Source organism: Serinus canaria, chromosome 2, assembly GCF_022539315.1.
Source record: "Serinus canaria isolate serCan28SL12 chromosome 2, serCan2020, whole genome shotgun sequence".
Taxonomy (NCBI): domain Eukaryota; kingdom Metazoa; phylum Chordata; class Aves; order Passeriformes; family Fringillidae; genus Serinus; species Serinus canaria.
Window position 1 is genome coordinate 32,364,399 of NC_066315.1, and position 27,654 is coordinate 32,392,052.

General features: G+C 39.9%; 1 protein-coding gene across 1 annotated transcript; it reads left to right on the top strand.

The window, feature by feature from the left end:
* Nucleotides 1-2,266: 2,266 nt before the first annotated feature.
* On the top strand, nucleotides 2,267-12,941 carry FAM221A (family with sequence similarity 221 member A). Its single transcript, XM_009086046.4, has 7 exons — nucleotides 2,267-2,401; nucleotides 3,969-4,142; nucleotides 4,609-4,799; nucleotides 7,346-7,552; nucleotides 8,363-8,473; nucleotides 9,069-9,157; nucleotides 10,883-12,941. The coding sequence occupies exons 1-7, from the start codon at nucleotides 2,346-2,348 to the stop codon at nucleotides 10,943-10,945; spliced, it is 891 nt and encodes a 296-aa protein (XP_009084294.2). The 5' UTR covers nucleotides 2,267-2,345; the 3' UTR covers nucleotides 10,946-12,941.
* Nucleotides 12,942-27,654: the final 14,713 nt, after the last annotated feature.

The following is a 27,654-nucleotide window of genomic DNA, read 5'->3' on the forward strand; positions in this document are numbered from 1 at the left end:
GAATGTGTGTGTTGTGTTGCAGTGCTGTCTGCTCTGCTGAAATTTCTTATACACGTGGCATAGCCACAGGACAAATGCCCAGACCATATGCCCTATCACCTTGTTTGGATACTGAGAGTGTCCCTGTTGTTTCATCTCCTTCTGGAGGATGTTTTGGCAAAACATTGCCATGGTCCTTGTGACATTTCTCTTCATCACCTTCTGCTGCATTGCTGGCAGCTTGCCCAGTTCAAAACGATGTGGAGATTTCCCTGAATTGCTGTTCCGTTCCTTTCCTTTCCTTTCCTTTCCTTTCCTTTCCTTTCCTTTCCTTTCCTTTCCTTTCCTTTCCTTTCCTTTCCTTTCCTTTCCTTTCCTTTCCTTTCCTTTCCTTTCCTTTCCTTTCCTTTCCTTTCCTTTCCTTTCCTTTCCTTTCCTTTCCTTTCCCTTTCCCTTCCCTTTCCCTTTCCCTTTCCCCTTTCCCTTTCCCTTTCCCTTTCCCTTTCCCTTTCCCTTTCCCTTTCCCTTTCCCTTCCCTTTCCCTTTCCCTTTCCCTTTCCCTTTCCCTTTCCCTTTCCCTTTCCCTTTCCTTTTTTCCCTTTCCTTTTTTCCCTTTCCTTTTTTCCCTTTCCTTTTTTCCCTTTCCCCCAGGGAAGTATCATTATATGGTATGGAAAAAGCCTTTCCTCTTGGATCTCCGTTTGAGAGTCTGAAGGCTCATAGCTCACACTGGGCAGGCAGAGCACAATTTAAATACCAATTTCCTAAAGCTTGGATTAGGAAAATGTACTACATTTTTTTCTTCACGTATTTGATCACTCTGTGGCCAGTCTGTTTGTATCAAGGGGAAGCAGTCAATTTACACACAGAGTGCAGTGTCAGAAATAGCAGCCTGTGGTGGATTCACTGAAAACACATTGGAGGAGTTGTTCCGATATGGTTACATTGATTGTGGCATATGGAGAGAAATTGGGACTTGCAGGTTGCCAGTCTAAGAACCATCCTTGGTTAGGAGTGTTTCCCAAATTTGGCTTCCTGTAGTCTTGAACTACAAGCAAAACATATTTTCTAATGGAACATACATTTTATTTTGTAAAGGAAGAGGAATTGGTGACCAACCAGAAGTACCCCTCACCTACCCACCAGAAAAGTGGTGGTCTAAACAGCAGCAGCAGAGGGCAATGTGGGTGCAGGGCAGTCGCTGGGAGGGCTTGGGTGCTGTGCTGGGTGGCACCCAAAACTGTGGGTGCCCTTCTGAGGCACTGCACTTGTGGGTGTGGGTGGCTGTGCCCTGACACTGCTGCTCAGGGAGTGTGTCTATCCCAAGGGGCACGGGGGGTTACTGCCTTCCCAGAGAGTGGGTGCACACCACACAGGTCCTGTCTTTGATAGCGAGCCCTTCAAGATTTGAATCAAACTTTGCAAGTTTTTTCGTTGTTAATCAGTAGCCATAGCTGGACAGTTATGGTTGAGCAATTGCATTGTGAATGTTGTATGCTTGGCTAATTTTTTGTTTTAAGGAAAAGAGAAGACAATTCCAGCATTAATGGACTGTCTGGATGAGAACCACTAGAAGTGAAGCCAGCAGAACTGAGCAGTAACTGCGGGAAAGGGAGTTCCAGCTGTGGGACCACCTCCTCAAAACAGACCCCAGACTCAAATGGGCAGAACTGTGCCTTTGTACTAATTAGCAGGACAAGTGAGAGGTATGACTAGCAAATAGGAGGCTAAATACTAATTAGTAGAAAAATCGCGCAATTTGTAGCCAATGACTGCCGATGCCTTTGTTAAAAATATAATTAATAGTGTAAAGTTTTGATGACCTAGACTTTTGTGGGTTACCACCTAGCTCCCTGCTTTGCGCATGAAACAAAGCTGCATGTCGCCCCGCTGCGCGCCCGGTAACGACAACACCCGGCCGAGACAACACCCAGCGCGGGGCCGGCTGTGCCCTAGGGCTGGCTGTGCCCGGGGGCTGGCCGTGCCCTCGGGGCTGGCCGTGCCCTCGGGGCTGGCCGTGCCCTCGGGGCTGGCCGTGCCCGCGGGGCTGGCCGTGCCCGCGGGCCCGCACACGCCCCCCGCACCCGCCCGTTCCTCAGCCGCCCGTGCGGAGCGTGCTGCGGTCGGCCGCCCGCCGGCGCCCGCCTCCCCTCCGCCTGCCTCTGGGTGCCTCCCGCCTTCCCCCGCCTGTCCCGTTCTGTCCCCCACCTCACTCCTACCTGTCCCCCGCCTTTCCTCGGCCTGTACCCCGCCTTTGCCCCGCCCGCTCCCGGTGCCTCCCGCCTGCCGCTCTCCGTTGCCGGGTGCCGCCCGGCGCGGCCGGGCCCTGCCTGTTCTCAGGACCTGCCCCGGGCGGCCTGGCGGGCATGGAGCGGCTGCAGGTGGATGCACAGGCCCTGGAGGAGTACGCGGAGTACCGGCGGTGAGCGCACAGGGGCGGCGCGCTGGGGTCGCCTGGGCGGGGGACGGACGTTTCCAGGCGTGTCGCATTCCCTGCAGCCGGCCCGCGGCCCGGCATTCCTCCCGGAGGGATGCCTGCCTCCGGCCCTCCTGAATTAGCTGCTTCGGGGTGTGCATGCACCTCCCTCCGTTCACTGTCGCAGTCGGAGGTGCCGTGGCTGGTGTGCGCCGGTGAGGACGCGCTGCAAGCCTTGGCTGTCAGCGGTGAAGTCACGCATCGTCCCTCGCATCCAAGGCAGCGTGAGATGTGCTGTGACACGCCATCTGGTCTACCAGTGGCATCCCTGCCCACGGCAGGGGCGCTGGAATTAGGTGGTCTTTAAGGTCCCGTCCAATTCAAACCATTTTTTGATAATCTGCCAGCCGTACTGCTCTTTCAGAGTACAAGGAATTCTGCACATCGTGAGTTCCAAGTTTTGCATTGTGTAAATCCCTTACACTGCTGCGTGTCTTTGCTAGTCTTGTCAGCGGTTCTCTCGAAAGGCTGAACAAAAATAAACACAGTCGTTGTGCTGAGATGAGATCTTAATTTAGTTTAGGAAAACCTTGAGTAAAACACCAGAGGAAGGCGCAGTGGTATTTCTTACATAAGATGTGCAGTGATTCAGTGGGTGTTGGCTGGGTTGATATGCAAATGATAGCATTATGTTGGCACATTATTCTGGTGCTGTACAGTGCTGGCAGCGCACAAATCCACAGAATATTTTATAAAGAATCACTCGTTTAGCATATTTTAGCATATCAAATAAATAATAACTGAAATCTTTACAGACATTAATAAAATCACTTTTAGCATAGGTAAGTGCTGCAGTAGTCTCAATTGTATTTTACGTATTTTATTTATTGCCCTTAATTATTTCCATAAATGCAGAATTTGGATGCTGCTCCAGAGTTCCAGCTATTCAGTGACCTTGAATTTGAACACAGTGATAGCTTAATTGAGGGATACAGCCCCCACTAATTTCAGCTACAGAAACTGGCATAGTCTTCCTGCAAATCAGAAGACAACTTGGATGTGATGTTTGTTGACTCGATGGCAGTGGGGTTACCTGCTTGCAGCTGAATACTCAGACTAGACTAAGATTAATCTCCTGGTACAAGTTTGCAGTACTGTTGGGTGTAGATCAGTGAAGTGACTTGCCAGAGGTCAGTCAAGAAGTCTGAGGCACAGCTGGCTGGTTACATGACCCGTGATGCTCTTTTCTTTTTTTTTTTTTTTTTTTTTCTTTTCTTTTTTTTTTCTTTTTCCCAAAAGAATCGCTGGTAGTTAGCTGTGTAATTTATTCCTTCTCTCTTAGAACTGGTTTTCAGTCCATCAGAGCAAATTTTTTAAAAGAGCATTATTCAAAATATACTCTCTAAAAATCAGCTATAGTTCTGTTAAATTATTAGGAGAGTAATATGAAATACAAGATTTGCTTTGCATTTCCAGATAAAGTTCTGTTATATATCTTTTTTTTTTTAAGCCTGAGAAATCTACTTTTATTGTCTTCATTTTCTTATGGGCTTCTTTTATGTCATGCATACAGAATTGTAGGTGATGATGATGGAGGAAAGCTCTTTACTCCTGAGGAATACGAGGAGTACAAAAGAAAAGTGTTACCAGCTCGGCTACAGAACAGGTTGTATGTGAGCTGGAGATCACCAACTGGCATGGACTGTAAGCTTGTGGGACCAGAGACACTGTGCTTTTGCACTCACCGGTGGGTAACTTCCCTCCTTTTACACTTCAGTATTTTAAAAATCAGGAAAATGTGAAATATCCCCAGACACATTACAGCACATTGGAAAATTTATTTAAGGTTTAAGGGTTGAGAAAATTAAGTTTGAAATAGTAACAACTGTTTGTAAATGCAAACATAAATATATTTTTGAAACCAAAATGATTTTGTAGTCTCAATAAATTTGTCTGCAAGGCATGAGTTAACATAGATAGATTGATTCTGGTAATGTTCTCTAAATGAAACATTCAGATATGTGATATTTATGTAATGAATAGATGTAAAACCACCTGCTAAAATGCATTTAATTGAAATTTCACCATTAAGAGTAAATAGTACAATTAAAGCTACTTCAAAACTAAACTTGTGAAGTGAATAGTAAACTTTTCAGGAAGTTTTCTGATAAATACCAGCAAAGTTGTGAAAGTCATTACTTTTCCTGTTTTAGGTATAAACAGCACAAAACAGACTACAAGGTGCTTCCCAAGGAGCGCCCTATCAGTGTGCCTTGCAGGGTGAAGGGCTGCCCATGCCAGTCCTACCACTTTGTGCCCCTGAACGGCACCCAGCCCGTCCGCTGCCGCTGCAAACACTTCCCTGACCAGCACAGCGCCGCGCCCGGCTTTCCCTGCAACTCCTGTAAGTCACTCTTCAACGGGAAACTCAGCAGGAACAGCGTGACAGGGGTGTGTGCTCTGCCCGGGCAAGTGGGTGTGCGCTGCCCTTGTCACTGTTAGGAAAATTAATCCACAAACACCAGAGGTTTGTGTCCAAAAAGGAGACAGAGAAGTCCTTTTTTGGCTTCATTCGAATAAAGGGAGAGGCCATGGGGCATTCCCCTGGGATCCCTTGAATTTTTGGAGGACACAGCCTCCTTTTTATCCTAATTTCCTGGTTGCATTTCCCTTCTCTCTTTCCCCACTGGCTGAGGTACTTGAGAGGTACAGACTCCCCAGTATGGCTGATACCGAAGATTTCCCTCTAATGTATAACCCTCCCTTTTTGTTATTAATTCTTACAGAACTTAGAGGTTTTTCTTCCCCATTGTTTCTTTCATCTCTCAATGTCTAATTTCGTGTATCAGCAAACCTGATATTTGTAAAAGCAAATATCTTTTTCCATTCATCAATCGGTGGAATCCTTCCCATTGTTTCTATTATCTCCCAGTGCTAGTTTTATCTACCAACAGACCCACAGCTTGTTTCTAAAGACAAATCCACCGTTCTTCTCACAACCAGTGTGTGTTTTCATCCTTGAGAAAGGATGAGAAATGGGAAGGAAGACATCACCTTTCGCACAGGAGGGTTTAGAACAACATCCTTAGTTTCCCCAGGTCCTGTGAAGGAGTTTAAATCTCTGAATGCTTCAAATGAGTGCTTATGGAGACAGATGCCTGAAGACAGTATGAAAGCACCCTGTTTGCAGTTTGTCACTTCAGCTGCATGCACATACCTTTTCTACCTGAACTGGGTAGTTTGGGAGAGGAAAGTGTTGATCTCCATTCCTCTATTGCCTAGCTGACTAGAACATTAATATATTTTTATGGCTTTTCTCAATTCAACAGGAAGTAGTACTCTGTTCCCAAATAATTCTATTGCCAGCACTCTAACGAAGTGGTTCATGACCATAGAGATTGTGGGTCCGGAAATACAAATGGGAGTGGAGTTTCAGCAAGATCTTAGAGAAGGGATGAAGAGGAAGCTTTTTGCTACAGTTGCTTGAGGTTAATATTATGAAACAACAGTAATTATTAACCACAGGAAATAAATAATGCATAAAGATGTCTTAGTTTGAAACCTCAAATTACATAAGATGAAGATTTGTTTTTGTTGGAGTTCTGTACTGGTATTAAATTTCTTTCATGGAATGTCTCTATTTTGTACAGAAAAAAAGTGCAAACAGCTCTTGCTGGTTGAGAATCCTATACCACAGAATAAACCATAAAATATCTACATGACAGCCTTTCAAGAATTTGCACTAAGTAATGTGAAAATCTTAGATGTGCAGCTGGATAACTCAGACTGAATCCATAGAACACAGCATTTTCAATATTAATATATATATAATGCCCTATGCTTAGTGTTTCTCAGAAATACCAGACACTTCTGAGGGTTTCACAGGTTCCGCAGTGAAGTGCCAAGAATTTCTTCTATTTTCAACTTTTTTTGTTTAAATGTAATGGTATTAGTCTTGTACAGTGTTGATAAATCTAAGATGACAGACAAGTTGCAAAACCAAACTGCTTGTTGCTCTGTATATGTTGCATAACTGTATTCCGTGTACAAACATAGAGTTCTGTTACTGAGGAGTGCCCAAAATAATATGGAAAAACCTTTAACATTTTCAAGAATGTGATCAACATATTACAAAAGACTTGAAATTTTTCATGGTGCTCCATAAAATGAACTGTGAGCTGGGAGCAGGGTGATTTGTATAATGAAATATTTGCAACATCACTTCCTCAATTTCTTGGTCACATCATTGCTCCAGAGGGGCTTTGATGACAGCTTTAGATGTAGCTAGGGGAGACAGGTCACTTTACTCTGTTTCTGAATGTCACATAACATTTTTATAAATACTTCAATTCCATCCTGTGGCTGTGTTGGCTTAAAAAACCCTGAAAGTCAGTCTAATGATATTCCTGTGTTGAACTCATTTTGTTGCTTCCACAATCTCTATTTTCTCTATTCCACAGTCTCTGAGAAACTTTTCTCTATTCCACAGTCTCTGAGAAAATTTTTCTAATTTAAAAAGATATTTAAATTGTGATTTGTGTAATAAATTGTGGTATGAAGTTTCTTAGCCCTGCAACACTGATACATGCTATACACCTTTGGAGGGAATGCTGCCAAAATGCTGGCAGGTTGTCAGCTTTACCCAGTGTCAGAACTTTTATTTGTTGTAAGTGGACGGAGGGGCATGTTGGTAATGACAATGAACACAAATTGCAACATAGGAAATGCAGTTAGACATCAGAAAAGAAATTTCTGATCCAGCAGTGGTCCAGGCTGCTCAGAGAGGTGAAATCTCCATCCTCAGTGGTGCTTGAAACTTGGCTAAAATCCTGTGACTGGATGGCCCTCATGATCTAATCCCAGGAGTCATCCTTTCTCTTTTATACAGCCTTTTCACACAGCTGGATGCTTAAATCCCATCAGCATCTCACTCATTTATTTGTTTCTCAGGTTCCAAGTGTTCAGGCTTTCATAGCAGCTTTACCTGTGCGTGTGGTCAGCCAGCATACGCTCACGAAACCGTTGTGGAAACCAAAGAGGAGCGCTTAGCCCAAGGAAAGCCCGTGGGGCAGGATGTTCCTTATGCTGCCATGGGAGGACTGACTGGTTTTAGCTCTCTAGCAGAAGGCTACATGAGGCTTGATGACAGTGGAATAGGTATGTGCAGCTGAAATTTTAATTGTCCACCTAAGTTTTGAAAAGTACTCAATCAAAATAGAGTTATAGAGTTTGAAGGAAGGTTGGATGAATAGGAGTAGAACTGCAGAAAGACTGTTCCTTTCCAGCTGTCATCAAGGTTTTAAGGGATCACATTGTCCTACTCACTGTAGTGAGCTGATAAAAAAATTCATTTTCAAAAATTCTGGTATTCAACCTGATTGCTTCTGCTTGAAATGCAGCATATCCTTTAGAGAGAACCTGTAACTTCTAATACTTCCTGTAACCTAGTATTTCCATATTCTATTTATGTTAGTCCTTTAGCCTAATACTGCCCAGGTATTTGTTGGTTATACATTCACAGCATTTTTGTTTCCAAAGTCAAAGGTTAATAGCTGTTCAGCATAAAAAATAAGAGGCAGAATTGGTAGAACTTTTTAACAGACATGTTACTTGGTCTCGATACTTTTTCTACTCTGTAATTTTGTGTAATTTAGTAATGCACATGTTTTGCCCTGAAATACTGTTTTATCTATTATTGCCACATACCCATTATTTATTTTTTAAATTCTCATCTGGATTCCTGGATTTTTCTGAAGTTTAGAAACTAAAACATTGCTGTAGTTATTGAAGAAACAAAGCTGTTCCATGCTTTTGAAGTCATCCTTGTAATGCTTTTGTTAACTCTGCTTTATGGGGTCTGCAGCTGAGAATTGGAGATATGAATCTGTAACCTTGTTTTGACCATGTGTATTAGTACTGTATCTCCTGGAGTTAATTATTGTTTCCATTCTCCTTATTTTCTGACAGGTGCTCCTTCTGCTGAACTTTTAGAAGCCCCCATTACTAGCATGGATCACCCATTTCTAAAAGCATTTCAGGGGCCTTCGAGTTCCCCTCAATCCATGCCACAAATAGCAGGTGATGTATAAATAGGATAATACTGCTGTAGAAAAAGAACTTAATATATAATTAATTGCTATTATTAATGAATTGAAGGATGCTCAGGGCATTAAAATGAATATTGAATCTTTGCCATGTGGTTAGTACATTCATGGGCTTCAAATGCTTAGAACAACCTAACGCTTGTAATTTTTTTCTTAGTGCTTGTTATCTTTCCCATCAATGGCATCATGTGTTCATTGGATCAGTTTCTAAAATTCTTAGTTCCTCTGAGGAACTCATCATATCTGAATGGGTTGTACATATTCAGCACAATCCTCTGAAACTGCTTTCTGCCAGAAAGCTTTTTCTATGTGGAATTATGGATCACTTACACTTATTTTATATCCCTTATTTAGTACAGAAAGTACCAATTAATATAACAGTTGAACTCCTTTAAAACAATTTATAGTAGGTGCAAGCCCAGACTAAAAAGGTTCTCTTTGGTCCCAAATGCTGGGCTTTGTAAATGCCATTTAAAATGGGTTTTGTCAAATGTAAAACATAATTAATGGAATAGCAAGTATCATTTATAAAAAAGGAGTTTGTTTGCTGTTTATGTTTTGTTTTTCAGGTAGCTCAAGTGCCACAGGGCAAGTTTCTCACAGAAAACAATCAGAAGCTGATGACATGGCTTACTTTGAAAAACGCTATCAAGAACGGGCAAGTTATTACATTTATTGCTTAGTTTAAATACACTTTCACAAGAGGATATCTAAATCCCATAAATGTATGATTTAAGTGGCATATAAATGCATTATATAATTCCTTCTCAATTGCTGAGAAAGCTAGCTTCTTAACATAAATTTTAAAATACAGTTATGAGCTCCTGCAGGATTTCAGAGGTTGGTCATATGTAGGATGGCATTTACCTTAACCAGGCAAATTTTAAGTGAGGTAACTCACTGTTGCAGAAAACCAAAACATTTTACTATGTGACAGAAAGAAACAACAGAGAGACACAGAAACTCCCCTGTGACATTTAGGACTATGCGCTTGCTACCTCACTTATAAAATTTTATAATGTTCTTTTTTTTTTTTTTTAATGATTGTCTGTGTAAATTTGACTAAATTTGGTCTGTCTTTCTCAGATGATCTGTATCACTCACTTAGAGGTGCCTCCTCCACCACACTATCTTTAGTTTAAATGCCCTGTAGTGTAGGCTATTCACATGTTTAAATACCTATTCCTTTCTCACATTAGCTCTGTAGCTCCACCATCTCAGCTGAAGTATGTCTCCACAGTTTATGAATTCTTTTGTAAAGCCACATTGCATAATTAACTTTTAAAATCTAAACTATTTTGCTATTTTACTTGCTAGCTTGCAACAAGGTTTTTTGTTAAGGAGAAAGCTGTTCTAGCATTGTGAAATTCAAAATAGTTTTCTTTATTTTGTAAATCATCAGAAAGTATGGACAGCTGTTACAAATATTACATTGGTTCATAGAAAACATCAAATTCAAATTTCTGTTTCTTTTTCCCCCCGAGATTTTATTTTCTTTGCAAAAGGTAATAGGAACTTTAGATAAAAACCTCAAGTCTCCAAAGGGAGAAAAGTGTATTAAAATGCATTTTTGTGTAGACCAACAACATTTGCTTAACAATGAGTTCATGTGCAGACATCCCAATGAGGTCTTGTTTCTTTTTGGTATTATTTTATCATGAGGAAAAGCATGTTAATTCTTTCTTTCTAGAATTTTAAATAGCAGTTGTATGCGTTAGATGGGATGCAAAAGTCTCTGCATCCCTTTTGTATAATTGCTCTAAATATGATTTCATTCACTAGTGTAACAGTACTTGAGAAAAATCATAGGTTCTGAAACCAACAGATAACTTTGTTTGGATAAATAGCCTTATTATGAAATGTCAGAGTGAAGAGAGTATGTATTGATAAATTTTACAATGCTACAAGAGCCTGTTGTGTAGCAAAAATCTTACAAGAGGAAGTCATGGCTGTGTGGGTCAGCAGGGAGGCTCTGAGGTGAAGGTTCAGTGCCATTCCTGCGTGGTTTTGTGTGCTCTGGTTCATCAAACTGTGTCTGTTAGACATGTGCAATAAAACTGCTCCACCTTTTATTGACACGGAGATAAACCCTGGACATTCCTGAGACACACTGGCCTTGAGGGATACTCAAACACCTGAGCTGCCATTAGCAGAGATAAGGCAGCCTGGTTTCAGTAGGGGAGGAGCTGCAGAGCCATGGAAGTGCTCCTTTGTCCTGTGGTGCAAACGTGAGCAGTGCTGGGTTGGGATAATAATGCTGTGTACCTTTCTCCACTGCATGTACCTGGAAAATTTGTGACTGGATGTAGACATTTAATATTGCATTGTGAGCTGATTTGCAAACCAGTGTTTGAACCACAGCTGGTGTCTTTTTTTGTTACAGCTGAAAATGGAGAAGGCTGCTAAAAGGAAAGAGAGGAATCCAGTGCCGTCAAAGAAGCCATGAGATTAATAAATAAATATTTATTATTTGGCACATTGGTCATTATTGCATTGAGTATTTTTCTCTGTGCCTACCTGCATACCTGTATTTATTCATTTATTTATTCTGTTGTTTTGTTCCTTTGCCAAAATTAATTTTCAATTGTTTCATTGTAATAAAATTGGTTCTTTAATCAATGTGTTTCTAATCTCCAGAACTGTTACACAGATATTTCTTTGAAAATGGAGAGGCATATTTAGAGAGCTGCAGGTGTGAGGGTTTTAAACTCTGAGAGTTTAAGGTCTGAGAGAAGAACCTTGTATTTAAGTATTAGGTTGTAGGAGGGCAAAGGAAAGATATGTCTTATACTGAGACTTTTATGATACAGTTTCTTTATTTGTAGAGTCCTTTAAACTTATCTTAGTTATGGATTTTATGTGGTGAGATTTGTTCTGTTAATATTGATATTTTAATATTTTCTTTAAATCTTTTTCCTCTTTCTGTTGATTTCATCTCCTTGACATAAAATTCAAACATACCCTTCTTCTCTGACACTTCTGTAGCCTTCTGTCTGTTCTTGACATCATATAACTTTTTTTTAAAAAATATGATATTCTGTACACTTGCAAACCCATTTCCACACCTATGAGCTACTTGAAGGGGTCTTGCTTGTATACTTGATCCCAGATTTCTCTGGTGGTACTGTTCTCCCAGTACTGTTAGTCTGTTACTGTCCATAACAATTATTACACTAAAATTCTGAAAACCTTAAGTGGAAATGGATATGTTATTTATAGCAATAATTGCATGCTGTTTGGTACAAACTTATTTATCCAAGAGATTCATTATGTCTAATCCCACCCAGACTGAGTCACTTCAGGGAGATGTGCTTTTGTATTCTTTGTCCACATTCACAGCTGTGGCAACATATGTTGTATTAAAGGTAGTGGAAAGGAAAATATAAAATTTAGTGGATGTGTGGTGGTTTAGTTCTACAAAGCAGCACAGCACAAACTTGGTACAGAATAACTGGCAGAAAGTGCAGCTTAGGAGGCAAAAGAAGAGCCTGAGTTAAGTGATTGTGCTTTGAGAACAGAGAGGTGTAAGTCAGTTTGTTGTTAAAAATACCTGGAGATGTCTCTTGGACACCTTTGGAGGCTTTACAGGTGGTGTGTGTACTGAGACTTTACAGCAAGAACTGGGAGAAGCCCACAAATCTTTGTTTCCCGTTGGAGAGAATGCCTCCATGTGCCTGATGGGCAAAGGAAAAGGGGTGAGTTTGAAGGCATTTACTGCAGGGCAGCTTGGGTTTTGTTCAGATATCACCTGTGGTGTGAAGGTTCAGCTTTAAGAGAGCCTTTTACCTTTAACTCTGACCTATACTGCCATTACTGCAGATGCCAATCAGAGAGACTAATCTGTTAATTTAATTTAAATGCATAATGCATCAAACTCTCTAATTAATGTTTTAAAAGTACCTTTACTGTTAAATTCTACAGTAACAAGCTGTTATAGCCTAATAAATCAAAGTACTAATTTGAGCTCCCTCTTCTGGCCCTGGCAAGCAATCTATTCTACACATCCTCTGCTTGGTCTGAAAATAAATGGGGTTTTCACAATGTAATCACAAGAAACCAACAAATACAAATGACATTAATAAAGAAAAGTTTAAAAAAATACAGAAAAAATATTTACATTTTTCAAAAAGATTATTACAAACATCATAGTAGAAGTTTACTCTAGTTTCCTACTTATCCCTGTTACTACACCCATTGGGGAATGCAGCTCTGGAAATCTGGTTTTTTTTGTGTGTGTGTGTGTGTGTGTTGCAGAAGTCAGCTTCCTCACAGCAAAATATTGTTAAAGAGAGAGGTTGCAAATAGTTACAAAAACTTTTATTTTTTGTTTCCTTTTGATACTGGGAGCATACATTCTAGGAAGTAATGTATTGTTTTAAATTTTGAGTTGACAATATTTGTCTGTTTTAAATGTTAGCTCTACCAAATTCAGACCTACTAAACTGTACTTTGATCATCAAAAACTGGTTTTATTAAAGTAATTAAAAAAATATTCTGTGCTTTAACTTATTTACTGTTTCCACTCTAAGGATATATAAAAGTTACTACATTTATTTAGTGGTATTTTTTTTTTAGTTGGAAAACAGGTTGGATCATAAAAGTATCAATGGCATTAAATACTGTTTAGGAGTTCTTAGCACTTTTCACTCATGTTGGTGATGTCCAAGCAAAAGAAACTTGCTTTCCTTACTAGAAGAGATGTTTTTGATTTAGTAATTTGAATATTACTTTTTTTTCTGAAACTTCATTGGTATCTATACGTGAAAAACCAGGTACAATATATCTCATAACATTGCTGGCTGTGAAGACTGGACACTGATGTCATATCTTAAGTGAAATTATAATTTATCCTAAAACCCAATAATCGTTTTGCAGGATCAACATTGCAACCTCCAATTCCATTAAAAATTTTCTTTATATGTCTTTTAGAAAAGAATTTTAAAAAAAATTATAAAAGCAGAGATCAAATGCTAGTACTGCTAGTAGTATGCCATTAGCAGTGTTCATTAAATAAAGAGCTGGGTTTAACAAGTACATGTTGATGGTTTGTTTTCCTGAGAGCAGCCATGAACTTTGAACAAAATATCATGGGACAGATAAGTTACCAATTCACCTGTGTGATCTATTGGGTAGTGTATATCTGTCGTTCAGCTGGAAGCATTAACTGTTTCTGAGCCTCATCCAAGGAATCAGGCACAGGGAAAAGGGTTTGTTCTCATGCACATGAGCTCTCTAAGCTGTTAAAGCCTAATTGCATAGGCCCTGGGCAGGGCTTAAGCATGTCTTATTTTTAAAAAAACTAGCTTTCAAATCAGTCTTTTGTCAGTATTATAACATTCCTAGAGTGCACAACAACATTTTTTCACTAGTTTTGATCATCCCGTGGTAGGGCTCAGATGTTCCTTGCCTGTTAGGGTAGTGGACAGTGGTCAGTGATCCTAAGTGGAGAGCAAGGAGCTCCTCTCCATTCTGTGTGTTTCTGATTCTAAATATAAACCACGTCTGTCTGTCTCAGGTTTGGGAGCGAGGGGAATGCGATGTGTGAATTCACAACCAGTGATGGCATCCGTGCAGTGACTTTGTCAAGTTGTCAGTGTCTTTGCAGCATGTTGTGCATATTAAGTGGCTGGCAGGTCTCATGTCCCTGAGCCTCTCTAGAAGTAGTTTATAGGCATGCAAGTAGTGATAGTATTTGTTCATAGCACAAATATAATTGAAAAAAAACCCCAAAGGTTTTCCAGTCTAGAAGACCTAGCACAAGTGTACTTGTTATGGGGTTTTTTTGGTAACTAAATACACTATTTTTGTCTAGAAGCCTTTAATTGCTTTGGAGCCTTTATAGTTTTTCTTCTGGTGAAGGAATCATTACTTGATTTACATTGATTTTAGCTCTGATTTTACATTCACTTTACATGCTGTCTGGCATGACTGGGCTCTGATCCCTCGGGCTCCTTCAGTTACCTCCCTAGGGAAGGACCCAGGCTCAGCCATAACCTGTCACCTGTGTGATGCTGTGTGATAAACAGAATGGGAGCCTCACACAAAGTTTATTAGCTGGGTCATGCAGTGCAGAAAGGACCCCCTTGCTTTCTGAACTCCTGACAGAGGAATCTAGGTGTGGCTGGATCCAATCTGAAACCCAGACTGAGTCAACAGTTTATGTCTAAAGGATTATCCAGGTGTAATTGAACCTTTGTCCTGTGGAATTGTGGATGGCAAACCAGATATATTTATATAAAATATTTGTGATGATAATGATTAGACTAAAATACCTTAATCAGAATTATTTACTCCACTCCACCCCGCTTTAGCTATTAGTATAGTCTAATTCTCTGTTTTTAAGCAGCATTGAAGCAATTATGGGAAAGCTAGCAAAGTCAATTAATAAGTAGAGATTGATGTTACTGACTCATACCAAAGACTGTAGGCAAATTTCTTTTGCTCAGCCTTGAGGAATAACCTCGACGGTCACCCCCACCAAGGGAGGATCTCCACACACAATCTAAAAAGGGGGATGTCAGAAGACCCTGCCATTAAAGACTGGGACTGGTCAGTCAGAAGTCTCCAGGCCAGCTGTGTCAGTTCAGCAGCTTTAGATAAGTTATCAGTAGTATCACTTTTCCCTTCTTTTATCAAGCACTTCACCGGGCCAGCTACATCTTCACCTCACTCTCAGGATGTTTAATTTTGGAGCTGATGAGTCAGTCTGCTTTCAGCATTATTCAACACCAAAAGCAGCACAGATAGCTTTGCAAATAGGGTGTTGTTCAAGCTGGTTTACCCCATTCTAGGCAGAGTATCCTGTTACACATGGGCTGAGCACATTCAAAATTACTTGATTTTACCTGAAGTGCTTAATCTTATCCTCCCTCTCCCAGCAAGTTTCTGTATATGTAAGAACAAAAGATAGCATTTAAATTTGGAAAAAGAAAAATCATCTATTTCAGATTTCAGAATTTCAAGTGTTGTTGATCCCCTTCAAACTGCAATCAGTTCTTTTTTTCTGTAATGTCAAAAAGAATTGTTCATCAAGTGAATACACAGTGACTGACAAGCTGTTGCACAAATAAGTTTGTAGCTATGCTTTCCTGAATATTTGGTCGGCCAAAATAAAATAAAAAAATAAATAAATTGAGAGCTAAAATATTTGCTGTTAACTGAAGAATACTGTAGGAAGCAGCTGGAGTCCTGCTGGGACTGTATCTCCTGCCCTAAAAGCATCAATTTACATAGATGGGGCAGGAGGATGTTGAAAGGGGGGAGTGAGAAAAAAAAATACCCAGACAATGAATAGTTTTCTTTAATGTGAGGGTTGCAGCAGGGAGAGGGGAAAATCCAGAAGGAGTACCACAGGCTGCCTTTCCTCTGTGCTCTGCTGGCTAATTGGTGTGTGAATATTGGTCAGAATCTGTGCAGGAGGCAATGCTGCTTATCCTGTCCCCAGCAGGACTTTGGGGAGGTGGACCAAACTTTACTCATTCTGCTTATGGAACAACTTTTTCTAATAAAGGGGTTTTTAGATTTAATAATCGTAGGTAATTCCACTTTGGGTCCTTATTCTGGCATTGAAACTCAGTCGGAGTGTTTAATTTAATATTGTAAGGTAAGAGTGTTAGAGTGTGCTTCTGAGGTTATCAAAATATTCAGTTGCACAGGCATTCTCTTTACAGCTCTGAACTCTGGATCTTTTCCTTTGAATTACACGTAGAACGTTGTCAACCAAAAGCCATATTTCTGGAACTGACCTTGTTTTACAGTGGTTCAGATACTAAGTTACAAGAGGAGAAACTATGCTTTTCTCAGCCAACCTAAAAGCCAAGTCTTCCATGTAAGGAGAATGAGGAGTGTGCCAGAACTGCTGTCTCCTGTGATTAAGGATGCCAGCTACATGCTAACATTTGTGAGGGAGGATTGAAAAGTAAGATCTGCATACTGCTAGCTGGTAATTAAACTGTTAAAAATGTTCCTTGCAAACTATTTCTCTGAGGTACATTACCTGTCCTGATCTGATTCATTACCTCTTGGAAGAAAATGAGAGCAGGCTTGCAAATGCACCTAAAATTATGAAGACTGAAAGCTTAAGGTGGGGCATTACTTGTCTCAACAGCAGTGAGACTGTTTTGATTTAATTTTTGGCTGTTATAAGCCATCAAACACCTACGAAAAATGACAGCTAATAACTTGTGTGCTCTCTCCACACTTCAAGTGTCAGGAGATGTAATGACTTCTTGAAAACAAGTTGTATGTTGACAAAAGCTTGTCCTCAGACTAATGCAGCTTTTGGCAAACCTGGTTTTAGCAAAGTAAGTAGCTTGTATATGTGTGGAGTTTGTTTTTTACCTGGATGTAAAAGCTTTAATTCTATGCAACCACTTTTCAAGGTACTTGCTTGATCTTTGAATATGTTGCGGGTTATATTCTCCTAAATTCTCTTTAAGAACTGTTGGCTCTCCTAAAGAAAATGCTTATTTTGTGTAAGCATTCTTGCTGCACTTCACACTTCAATGAAATTATGGAAACACTGTTTTGGGTTTTTTTAACACTCAGGAAATACTACAAGATGGTAATACAGAGAAGGCTGAATTCTCTTTCTTCATCCAGTATATGGGATTAAGGGAGTATCCCAGTATTATGGGATTTCATTAACAAGAAATGCTTTTTTAATAGAAGTGGTTCTTTGCTACATCTCAAGAAAAAAAAATTAAAAGCCTGTCATGTTGAACGTGCTGGACAAAGTACTCTTGAGAAGATAACAAGGACATATTTAGTAGCAGTTCTAGGACAAGCATTAAAAGGATGATGGCAGCTTTTGGTTTTGTATGTGAGCTACGGGTGGTTTTGTCTATTGCAACTATGACAAAATCAAAAGATGTGTCTGAACTTTTTGTGTGTAGGTAAAGGACTTTCTACATTCTTCTTGGAAAAGGAAGAAAACAAAACCTGTCACATTTGTTTTGTGACTGACCTGTTCCTTTGTCATGTGTATTAAGACATCACTGTCAATAAAATATTGTAGAAGCACATAAGAGAAAAGCCATGTGAGGCTGCTGTGTAATGTGTTGGTATTTTCTAGTCATGAAACTTTCTTTGATCTATTATTTTTAGATTAGAGGATTATGTTTTTGAAGCATTAGTATATATTTTTATGAGATATAAGATATAAAATGCATTACTTTTTTTTCCCCCATAAGTTTGTCAGCATAATTACAGGAAAGTGTAGAAAAAAGATCTGTATTCCATTGTAGGGGGATACAATATAAGAAAAGAAAGATAGTATAGGAAGTAATCTTACCCCTAAGGAGTTGCAGCTGAGCCAATTATCAGAGATTAGGAACAGGCCTGACTTTAACAGGACCAGCTGTAACCAATAAGAAAAAGAATGTTATAAAAGAGTGGGTTGGGTGGTTGAGGGGGAGCTGGAGTCCGTTGGCTGCTGTGAGAAGAAGGAAGAGTCAGTGCTTAGAGGAGCTGCCCGTGAGAAACATCAAGGAGGTATGAGGTGCTTGTAATAAGGAGACAACAACGTGAAACCTTTGCAATATAATGACAATAGAACCTTTGTGATATAATAACGTTCCATTCCACAGATACCAGTTTGAGGTACGCTTATATTTTCATAATGGCATTCTTTATCTTTTTATTTCCTAATTTCCATATCCCTAATTTCCTTAATTTCCAAATTTATGGTGGTTGTTCTTCTGAAGGCAGAAATTTGTACAGCAAGAGATCAGCAGTGAATAGGCAGGAGCTGTTTTATTAAAGTTTTTAATTGTATGTCAGTTCTACCTACAAAATGATAGTAATAAATGAATCTTTCTGTCTTTGAAACCTGCAATATGAATGCATTTTAAACTAGTGAATAATGCGGGACATGCATTCAAATGACCTGTAATTTAAAAAAATTGTAATGAAAAGACTGGCAAACATGACATATTTACAAAGTGCTGTTTGTATCTTTTGATAAAGAGATTCACGAGCGGTAGTTAATGTTGGTAAGAAATGTAATTTAGTTTTAAAACTTCTGTCTGATGAAAACGGTAGGCTTTGTGTGACATGTCAGCACTGATGGGAATGACCTGAAAGAGCTGCTAATCAGCATTAGGAGACTGATACAGAGGGCTTGTAATTTCTATTTAAAATGTTAATGTCTAGACAGGTCCTTTGGCATGGAAACATTAGATTACATTGCTGGTCATGAAGCAAGTCTTCTATATTGCTTCTTAATTGCAGCCTTTAGAGAAAAAAAGTAGCCAGCAGAGATCTATTCTGTTACCCAAAGTTTTGTCACTAAGCAGAGATGCCCCTGTAAGAGATTTCTCTCAGTTCTTTCCTCTGAAGGGCATCTGGCCTTAGTGTGGAACATTCTGACTTCTGCAGCATGCTTGTGTTCTAGTAGTTGTCAGTGCACATTTCTGCAGGAGGTTTGCATAATCTCCACTGATTTCTATGTTATCTCTTTAAGCACTATCAGGTGACTGTGGAAAATTGTAAATTCTAAATAGACCAAACATGTATAAAATTCCACCAAACTTTGAATGTCCACGTGTTGATGAGAAGTACAGGCTCTGGGCACTGCAGATTTCAGCTGGTCTGAACTTAAACAGGTGTGACCAGGTGAGTAATGAATTTTAAAGCATTTAGATGATAGGATGTGTAACAGATGCTTCTAAATACCAGCACAGGGTTCCCCTGAGGAGTCTGTTTAACTGAAAGCAGGGCAGGCTGGGAAGGGCTGTCTGATCTGTTGCCATGGACATACTCTAGAAATTAAATGGTTTTGTCAAAAATGGTTCAGCATGTGCTGGGGAAGTGATTTTTAGAGTATCATTTGCCTCAGGTCTATTTCTGTCTGACCCAAGTTTTTTCTGGTGCTGAGGAAACAAAGCGCCTCTGCTTCTTCTCCTTCTGAGGAAAAAACCACCTCCCTTGGTCACAGAGCCCATGATAGATTCAGGTGCATGAGTGAGCTGCTTGAATGCTGGGATGCTGTGCAAACTTTTGGTCCAAAGAGAGAATGGCAGGTGGGAGTAGGAACCTTGTTGCCCCTGGCTGGCACTGAGGATGAAATGTCCAGGAGCTGATGGCAACAGGACTTCAGAAATCTTTGAGCCCTTCTAAAGTACACTGGTGACACTTGCACAAGGTCTGCTAATGTCACTCTCCCTTTCTGGGTCGCCTTTCACTGCCCTAATAGCCTTTCAATGCCTCTTCAGGGATGGGCACTGGCACTGTTCATGCTGCACTAGCCCATGGTTTGGGAGCAGAGGCTGTCAGAGGAGGAGGCAGGAGGCTTCTGTCCAGCTTGCTCTGTCTCATCCATCTGTCTTACAGAACAGGTTCCAAGAGCCCTTGTGCATGGCCTCATCTGTGTGGTCCTATTGGCATTGCTGAATGTGATTACTTAAAACAGATGAAAAATCTGTTGTCAGTTCCCTGGAGTGCTGTGTTTGGTTATTTCTTCTATTTTTAGAATTATTTTTTATAATCTTTAATAGTTTTTATTGCTTGAGGTACCTTTTTATTTGCTTTCTTTCTGTAGATTTCCAGACCTAATACCTTCCACTCTTAGTTTTCTGCAAAACTAGTTTTTCATATTGTATTTTCTGGGAATGTCCTGATGAAGGTAGGAATGATGAATTTGACTCCATGTTTTCAGAAGGCTAATTTATTATTTTATAATACTATATTATATTAAAGAATACTATACTAAAGAATACAGAGAGGATACTTACTCAATGTTAAAAAGATAATAATGAAAACTTGTGGCTCTTTCCAGAGTCCCGACACAGCTTGGCCCTGATTGGCCAAAGAGTCAAAAGAACTCACACCAGAATTCAATCAGACGATCACCTTTGGGTAAACAATCTCCAAACACATTCCACATGGGCAAAACAGAGGAGAAGCACATGAGATAAGAATTGTTTTCCTGTTTTCTGAGGCTTCTCAGCTTCCCAGGAGAAAAATCTTGGGCGAAGAGGTTTTTTCAGAGAATGTGAATGCTACATTTCAGAAGTGTCAGGACAGTAAGAAGAAAACCCTGTTAATAAAAGATTATTTTCTCACAGACATCCTGCAAAGGTCTTTGGTGCATCCCCCAGTCTTTCAAATCCTTTTTTTCTTTGATATTATGATGAAAATGGTAGCTGCCAATACTGGCCTTTCCTAATTTCTACATGAATAGTTTCAGTGAACACTCTGAGTGTTCAGAGTGTTCCAGCTCAGAGTTTTACTGGAAACCATATATTTGTCCCAAAGTAAGACAGTGGAATGTCATAGGGCACTTGGTATAAGTGATCTGATCTGCTTAGTTGCTGGGATGGAAGTATATGAGAAGATGGGAGTGAGTAGCTAAAATGTGAATTTCAATTCTTGTTTTTTCAGTAGCAGGCAGTTCTGGTACTCAATGGAAAGAAAACATATGTGGGTATGTGTGCCTGCTGTGGTGGTGGGAATTAGGAGATTCATCTATAGAAAACCATTCATTAGTGGTGTGGCTGATGGCGAGCTTGCTCTTCCTCATTTGCTTTCCAGAGACAGATTGTTCTTATGTATCTTAGTGCAAGATTTTGAAAAAAAGGAAGGGCTAGCAGCTTGTAAGTAGGGGAGAAGATACCAAGAAGCTTTTTTGAAAGTGAAGGTTGCAGGATGTGAGACCTCTAAGGAGATTTTGCAGTGTTTTTAACATTTATGTAATTTCCATAGGCTTGTCCTCGAGGCTTTTTGTAGGTATCCCCCCTTCATTTATCTCTATTAAAAACTCACTGTACACAAATATGGATTGAAAAAGCATACTTGCCTACCAGGACAGACATATTATGTGTGTGGGAATGTAACAATGTGTGCTTATATGAAATAAAGCCAGCTATCACAGTTTGAAGCAAGCTGTTAGGGGATAACGGGTTTCTCTGCAACTTGTAATTACATTGACAAGAGGTGCTGCTAAGTTGGCAGATACAGCTGTTGTCAGAAATCTTTTTTAAGGGACTTGTCCTGCAGTTGCTAGGGTTGCCATGGCAACAAGCTGCTGAGGAAAATGCTTGTGGGTGGGAAAAAAACACCCCATACTTGGCATTCAGAAAGTTGAGATGGTGTAAGGAGTATAATGTTATCCAAAAAAACTTGTTTAGGATTTGCTAATGTTCCATCATTTGAGCTTTTGGAACATGTTAATGAATCACCTGAGGGCACAGCCTTCCACATACCAGCAGAGTATCCAATTCTGGTTTGAAGTCAGATCATTTAGGCAAGTCTGTGCTGTTAACAAATACAAATATGAAATGAGGTGCTCTTCTAAACAGTCTAAATTTATAGCAAAATTCCTCATACTGAATTGTTTTGCTACTTTGATCTGCCCTGTTTTTTGAGACATAGTTGTGAATCTGTTTTTTTTTTTTTAAAGGAAGAGGGTTTTTTGTTTTTTTGGCACACAGTGTTGAGGTACTTTTATGTACAAAGCTGCCCTGACTGGCCTGAGCAGGGAGCAGCCAGCAGATTTTCTTTCCCTTTTCTGTATGTTTTGCACATCAGAGGCATTTTTGGGGTAGCATGTCTGGGAAGGAAACAAGCTAGGATGTAACCCAAGCCAGGCAGGTGAGGATGGAGTTGGTGTGAGGTGTAGTGCAGCTTTGGTAGTGTGTAGTATCATCACAGTACTCAGAGACAGATTGCTTCACATCACTTTTTTTTGTTCCAGAAACAAACTTTAGGGTAGAGATCCCAAACACCAACCCTAAAGTGCTTTGGCTTGCTTAGTAGATGGGAGATTTGAGCTTCAATGGACCTTGAATTGTATTAGACCAATTGAATTGGTCTTGTATTATAAGATATTGTAAGATATGTGTTGTAGGATGGTTTTTGAATGAAAAAGAGTTTTGACTTAGTAACTGGGAAAATACAAGGAGTTTTCTGTAATTTCTTTTCCCCCCTACACAGAGGAAAAACCAGTTTTCTTTGTGTTTGGCTAAAAGTTCCTAAACATCAGAATCATAGCAGTTGTGGAATTTTAGGGTATTTTCTTAACTGCTACCTTTTATAAAGGATGCTTTTGTTTCTTTCTGGCATTATCTGAGAAGCACAGTACTTACTAGTGGTTACAGATAAAAAGGCTGTGAATGGTTTTAAGTGTGATAAACAGCAGAAATATGAAGGGATGGTGAGAAAACATGTTATGCTTGCATAAATTCAGAAAAATGTTGTGCAAACAACAGATACAGAAGGAAAATCTGTCAGTGTGGAAATCCCTTTGACACCCCCAAACCTGAACTTGTATACAGCTGTTTCTTGCAGACTAAAATTAGTCATAACCAGCTTTGCTACTTGCTTCATTTTTCCTAGAACAACTGTTTCTACATAAACCAGACTGTCATTGCATGGATCCTCCATCCAATGAAGATGTTATGTTTGAGCACTTCTGTGCAAATGAAATTTCCACAAATCACAGCTAAGAAAAAAATATTTGAATGTAAGGAAATCTGACAGACAGCCTGATGATTTTTTTAAAGACTGTTTTCTACTTATTTTAATTACTATTTTGTGTTGAATGCAGGTAAATTACTTTGAAAGAAAAGGTGCATATTCACTTAAGTGAGAAATTATTTGCTCACCGCTAGAAACATTATGGTAGGCAATCATTTATTTGAGAAGGCTGATTTGTGGTGTTGGTGGCTTTGAACAGTCCTTCAAAAAAGCACCATCATAAGACTATGGGTCTGAAAATTACTAAATTATTAAAACTCCTCTAATTTTTTTGTTTGTTTGTTTGTCTGTTGGTATTCTTGGTTTTTGTATTATTATCATACAAGTGAGTCTGAAAGGCCATGACATTTAAAGCCTGTTTCAATGCCTAAAGTGAACTTTATAAAAACATCTCTGTGGAATGAGAGCAAGAGTTTGAAAATTTAGGTTGCCCCTTGAGGGATATAGCCTGATGTGATGTTTGGGCTTTTTTTTTGGGTCAAGAATATTCCTTATTTTGTCCTAAGAATACTCCTTGTAGGAAGGTCAGGCTGGCTGTACGTAGAATGAGAGTTTTGCTGCACCACTTTGAGGTGTGGCAATGATGGGAGTGAGGAGTTTAATGAGACCCTGGACTTGATCTCCCTTAACTAATGGGTAGGAATTTTCAGCCAGGGAAGAAGAAATTCCATATTTTTGGGAGACCTTCTAGCAAATGGGGCGTAGTTGGAGAAATGCAGTACTGAAATGAGAGGAAGGAAATTAGCCATTAACCTTTTCAAAGGTATTAAAGAAAACAAAATTGTTCTCATTGGTTTGTATGTCTTTCTAGGCATTCTGTTAGTGCTTTGAGGAGGGCCAGCTCTGTATGTGTTTATCTCAAGTTTTCAGAAGTCTAAACTGTGGTCTGTTTGTTAGTAGCGCTGGCTGGCTGTTGTGACTCTTGATGTATCTTTCCCTGGCTTTGTTGAAACACTGCTCCAAAAATGATAAATAATTCATAGAGAAGGAAGCATCTAAGAAAACTGCTGAAAGCTTTGAACAAACCCTACATACTTATACTGAAATAAAAACATGAAGTCTGGCTGCTAGGGTGAAAGCATTGAAAAAAAAGCCAGGTATGGTGTTTTTTTTTTTTAAAACAGGACTATTAATCATTGCCTTGCTTATCTCTTGAAGCCATGCCTGCTTTTTTGTTTTCCAAAAGTTTTATTTTCTTAATTTTTCTAAGAAAGATGTAGTGTTGCATGTATTGAGAAGGGAATGTGTCCCAAAAGCATGGCTGAAACCCGATTTTCTTTTGGCAGCTCGTTTTGGAATTTGTATTATCTGCCTCTCAGTGCTTATCAGATGACTTCGGTTCCCTTCTGCCCCTTTACTGGAAGAGCTTTCAATTCCACCTCCAAGGAAGATGCCAATTAGTAAATGCACCTAGCTGCTAGAGGTAACTGGGCAGTCAGAGCTCCTTGGGTGTTTGTATTGCTGTGAGAGATGGATCTCTGAGTAGCCCAAATCACTTCTCTAGTTTTAAAAGAAAAGAGAAAAGTGCAGTGGGAAGAGATTTGATATCAAGTGGCTATCAGCTCCTTTAAGAAGGAGAGGGTATATTGCTGTACATGTGTGTGAAAGATGAGTTAAAGAACTACAAGAGAAGAAATAGGACAAAAGGGAAATCAGGAGCAGGAGGGAATTGTCATGTGCAGCCTGGTCAATACTGAGGTGCAATGAGTGTATTTTTGGTCCTTCCACATTTCTTAAAGAAAAAAACCAGCCAACAAATGATTGAAGAGCTGAATGAGACAATGCTGCTGCTACCTTCTGAAAGAAACTGAATTATGAACATAGCAGGTGTTATCTGAAAATCTGTGTGTTCAAGGGGCCTGAATACAGTTAATTTTTAAACTGCTTGAGTTGTGGAAAAAAATAATCCTGGTAAAATGTTGTTTCCTCCTTACGACTTAGGCATTGCACATAAGAAAAGTTGTTTTGGGGAGCAGTTCCCACAAGCCATAAAAGTGGTTACAAAAGTTTGTCTCACTGTTCAGTGTTCCTTGGCAAAATTGCAGAAGACGTGGACAGAGAATGACTTAACTCAAAAAAGGGTACAATTATGCAGAAATGTGGTATGTTGGAATTATTTTCTTCTTAGAAGCCAGACTTTAACAACTATTTACATACTTGTTTAGTTTTATACATGTAGCTGGACAGCTTCAGCACTGCATGAAAACATCTGTCCTTTGCTGGATAGCATTGAAAGGGTTTGCAGCTTTTGCCACAATTGATGCATTTGTGGAGTTTTACTTTTAGTACGCGTTAAGCCTAGACTTTTTGACTTTTGTAAAGAAATGTAAGAAAATCAGAGCACGGTAACCAAAAGGTTTCTGTCCTGAAATAATTAAAAACCGCTTCAGCCGTGCAGCTTCAGTGCCTGTTTTCAGAAGCAGGATGTCACCGCTCGGTGCGCTCCCCTCCGGCGGGCTGGGAGCGCGCTGCTGCGGGAGGATGGGTTTGGACGGGGAGAAGCTGCGGGAGGATGGGTTTGGACGGGGAGAAGCTGCCACCTAGCGCAACTTCTCCGGAGCCACAGAGCTGAAGGAACCCGCCTCCGTGCTCCTGCAGCCCTAAAGCTGAGTGATAAGGATGGGGCTGCGCTGCTTCTGGGAGCTTTTGGTTCCCTGGTGTGCGGCTGGGGCAGTGGAAAGGGATGGGATGGCAGCTGTGCATCTGGGACAGGGACAGCAAACACGTTGTGGCTGTTTTCCAGCGTAGCCTAAGCCACTTTAAATGTGTTTGCTTAAGAAACTTTGCTGTTTCATACTGAATTTAACAGCTTGTGAAGGGAAAATGTGAAAAACGCCAATCACTTGTTTTTAAAATTTTACGAGTTTAATAGTAATAAAATGGTTATAAAAATAGTGGTTTTATTAGAGTAATAATAATTTGGATAATTTGGGTTAGGGCAATATGAGACAACAGAAACAAAGAGTTACGGACGTCCCTCTGCGTACCTTTTTCTGGGCAACTTAAGCCTGAAAAAGGACCCCATTAACAGAGGATTAACCCTTAAAAACAACAACCTGTCGTTGTTTTTGAACATTTTTGAACATGTTGTTTTGTTGCATGTTCATATACCTCATACATGACGCATAAATTCCATCCAAACAAAGGATTCTGTCTGGTCAGTGTCAACTTCTTCCTCCTAATCCGGACGGCGTCTTCAGGGCTGAGTGAGGTGGGGAAAAGTTTGTTTCTTCTGATAAAAACAGTTACTTCTTTCTCTGAAAGATTTAGGTGTCCTGTGGCTGCTGTCTAGTGTGAGTACCTCATTCTTTTCTTAAAAAATCTCACATACATAGCTTCTATTTTAACATTGTTATAACCTAAACTTTATTTAACACACTACTTAAAAAAATTAATACAGCACAGCTTTCTAACATAACACATGTAATATTCATTTTAATATTCGAAAGAAGCCAATCATACAATATGCATTTTTCACAGAAAACGTAAAGCATGGCATACATTTGCTGTTGGAGAAAAGAAATTATTATTTCTTTTGCTAAATCTCATTTTCAATGTTTAAACTTGATAACGTTGAGGTATGTGTTGATGAGGAGATGCATTTTTAGTGTTGCATCCTGTGTGGGGGTGTAGCTGCAGAAGTATCTAGGCTGTGAGACAGGGCTGTTTAGGGCTTGACTTTCACAAACTTTACTGATCCCTCGTGGAATGGCAGTATTTGCAGTTTTCTGGAGATCACAGGGGTGAATGAGCTCGGTGGGGTCCAGAAGGCCCCACATTCAACAACAGTCCACAAGCAAAGCTGTCTTGGAACTTGTTTTCACCCCATAGTCCAGTTTGGTTTTGGTTCCAGTTTGGTTTGGATTTGATTTGTGTTGGAGATAAAGGGAAGGAAAACTATTAATGTGAGCAGAGTTGGAACACATTCAGTGGTGGGACTGGGGATTCTCAAAGGCATTCATTTGACAGAGGAGATATTCTTTGGTGCCATGCTGATGTCAGTGTGTTTGAGGTGCTTTGGGGTTTTTCTTTTGTTTCTTATTTTTGTGTTCCCAACCCCACAAGTTGCATTCTTCCATGACAAACATGACAAGGGCTTTTGTTCTTGAAGACTACTTGAGTGATGTACAAAATTGTTGAAATATTTGACAGTCTGGACCTTGACACCTGTTTCAATTGGGAATAACAGTGAAGTCATGTCTGCATGATGCATCATGTCTTACACTGCCAGAACACTTGAAATGCTGCTGAAATGAGCTTACAGCACTTTGATGCTTCTGGTAGCTCCACAAATATTTATGTAGCCCTCTTGTTTCATGTTGACAATGTGTGGCCTTATGTGTGGCTTGAACACTGTTTTTATTCAGGAACACCACAGCCCCCACCTGATCTCCTCACCCATTCTGACATTATTCCTGGCTGCCTAAGCTAAGGTGCAAATGAATGATGACATGAAATCTTCTGGCTTTTCCAGAACATGCCATTGTAAAAAAAAACAAAACCAAAACAACGAAACTTCCCTCTCCAGATAGCAGGATTTATTTATCATAACAATCTCACAAATATTCTAAATGGGGAACAATGAGGAAGAGATGATTTCTGCTGAATGTCAGGTATCCCCCAGAGGGTCTGAGTGCTGCAAAGGCTATGCAAGTGCTAATGAGTGTGGAAGTGTAGAGC

Bases quoted from the DNA above. Each gene is read 5' to 3' on its own strand.
- FAM221A (XM_009086046.4), top strand. From the start codon at position 2,346: ATGGAGCGGCTGCAGGTGGATGCACAGGCCCTGGAGGAGTACGCGGAG. The intron at 4,143-4,608 runs GTGGGTAACTTC...TTCCTGTTTTAG, and splicing joins CTGTGCTTTTGCACTCACCG to GTATAAACAGCACAAAACAG. The intron at 4,800-7,345 runs GTAAGTCACTCT...TTTGTTTCTCAG, and splicing joins CGGCTTTCCCTGCAACTCCT to GTTCCAAGTGTTCAGGCTTT.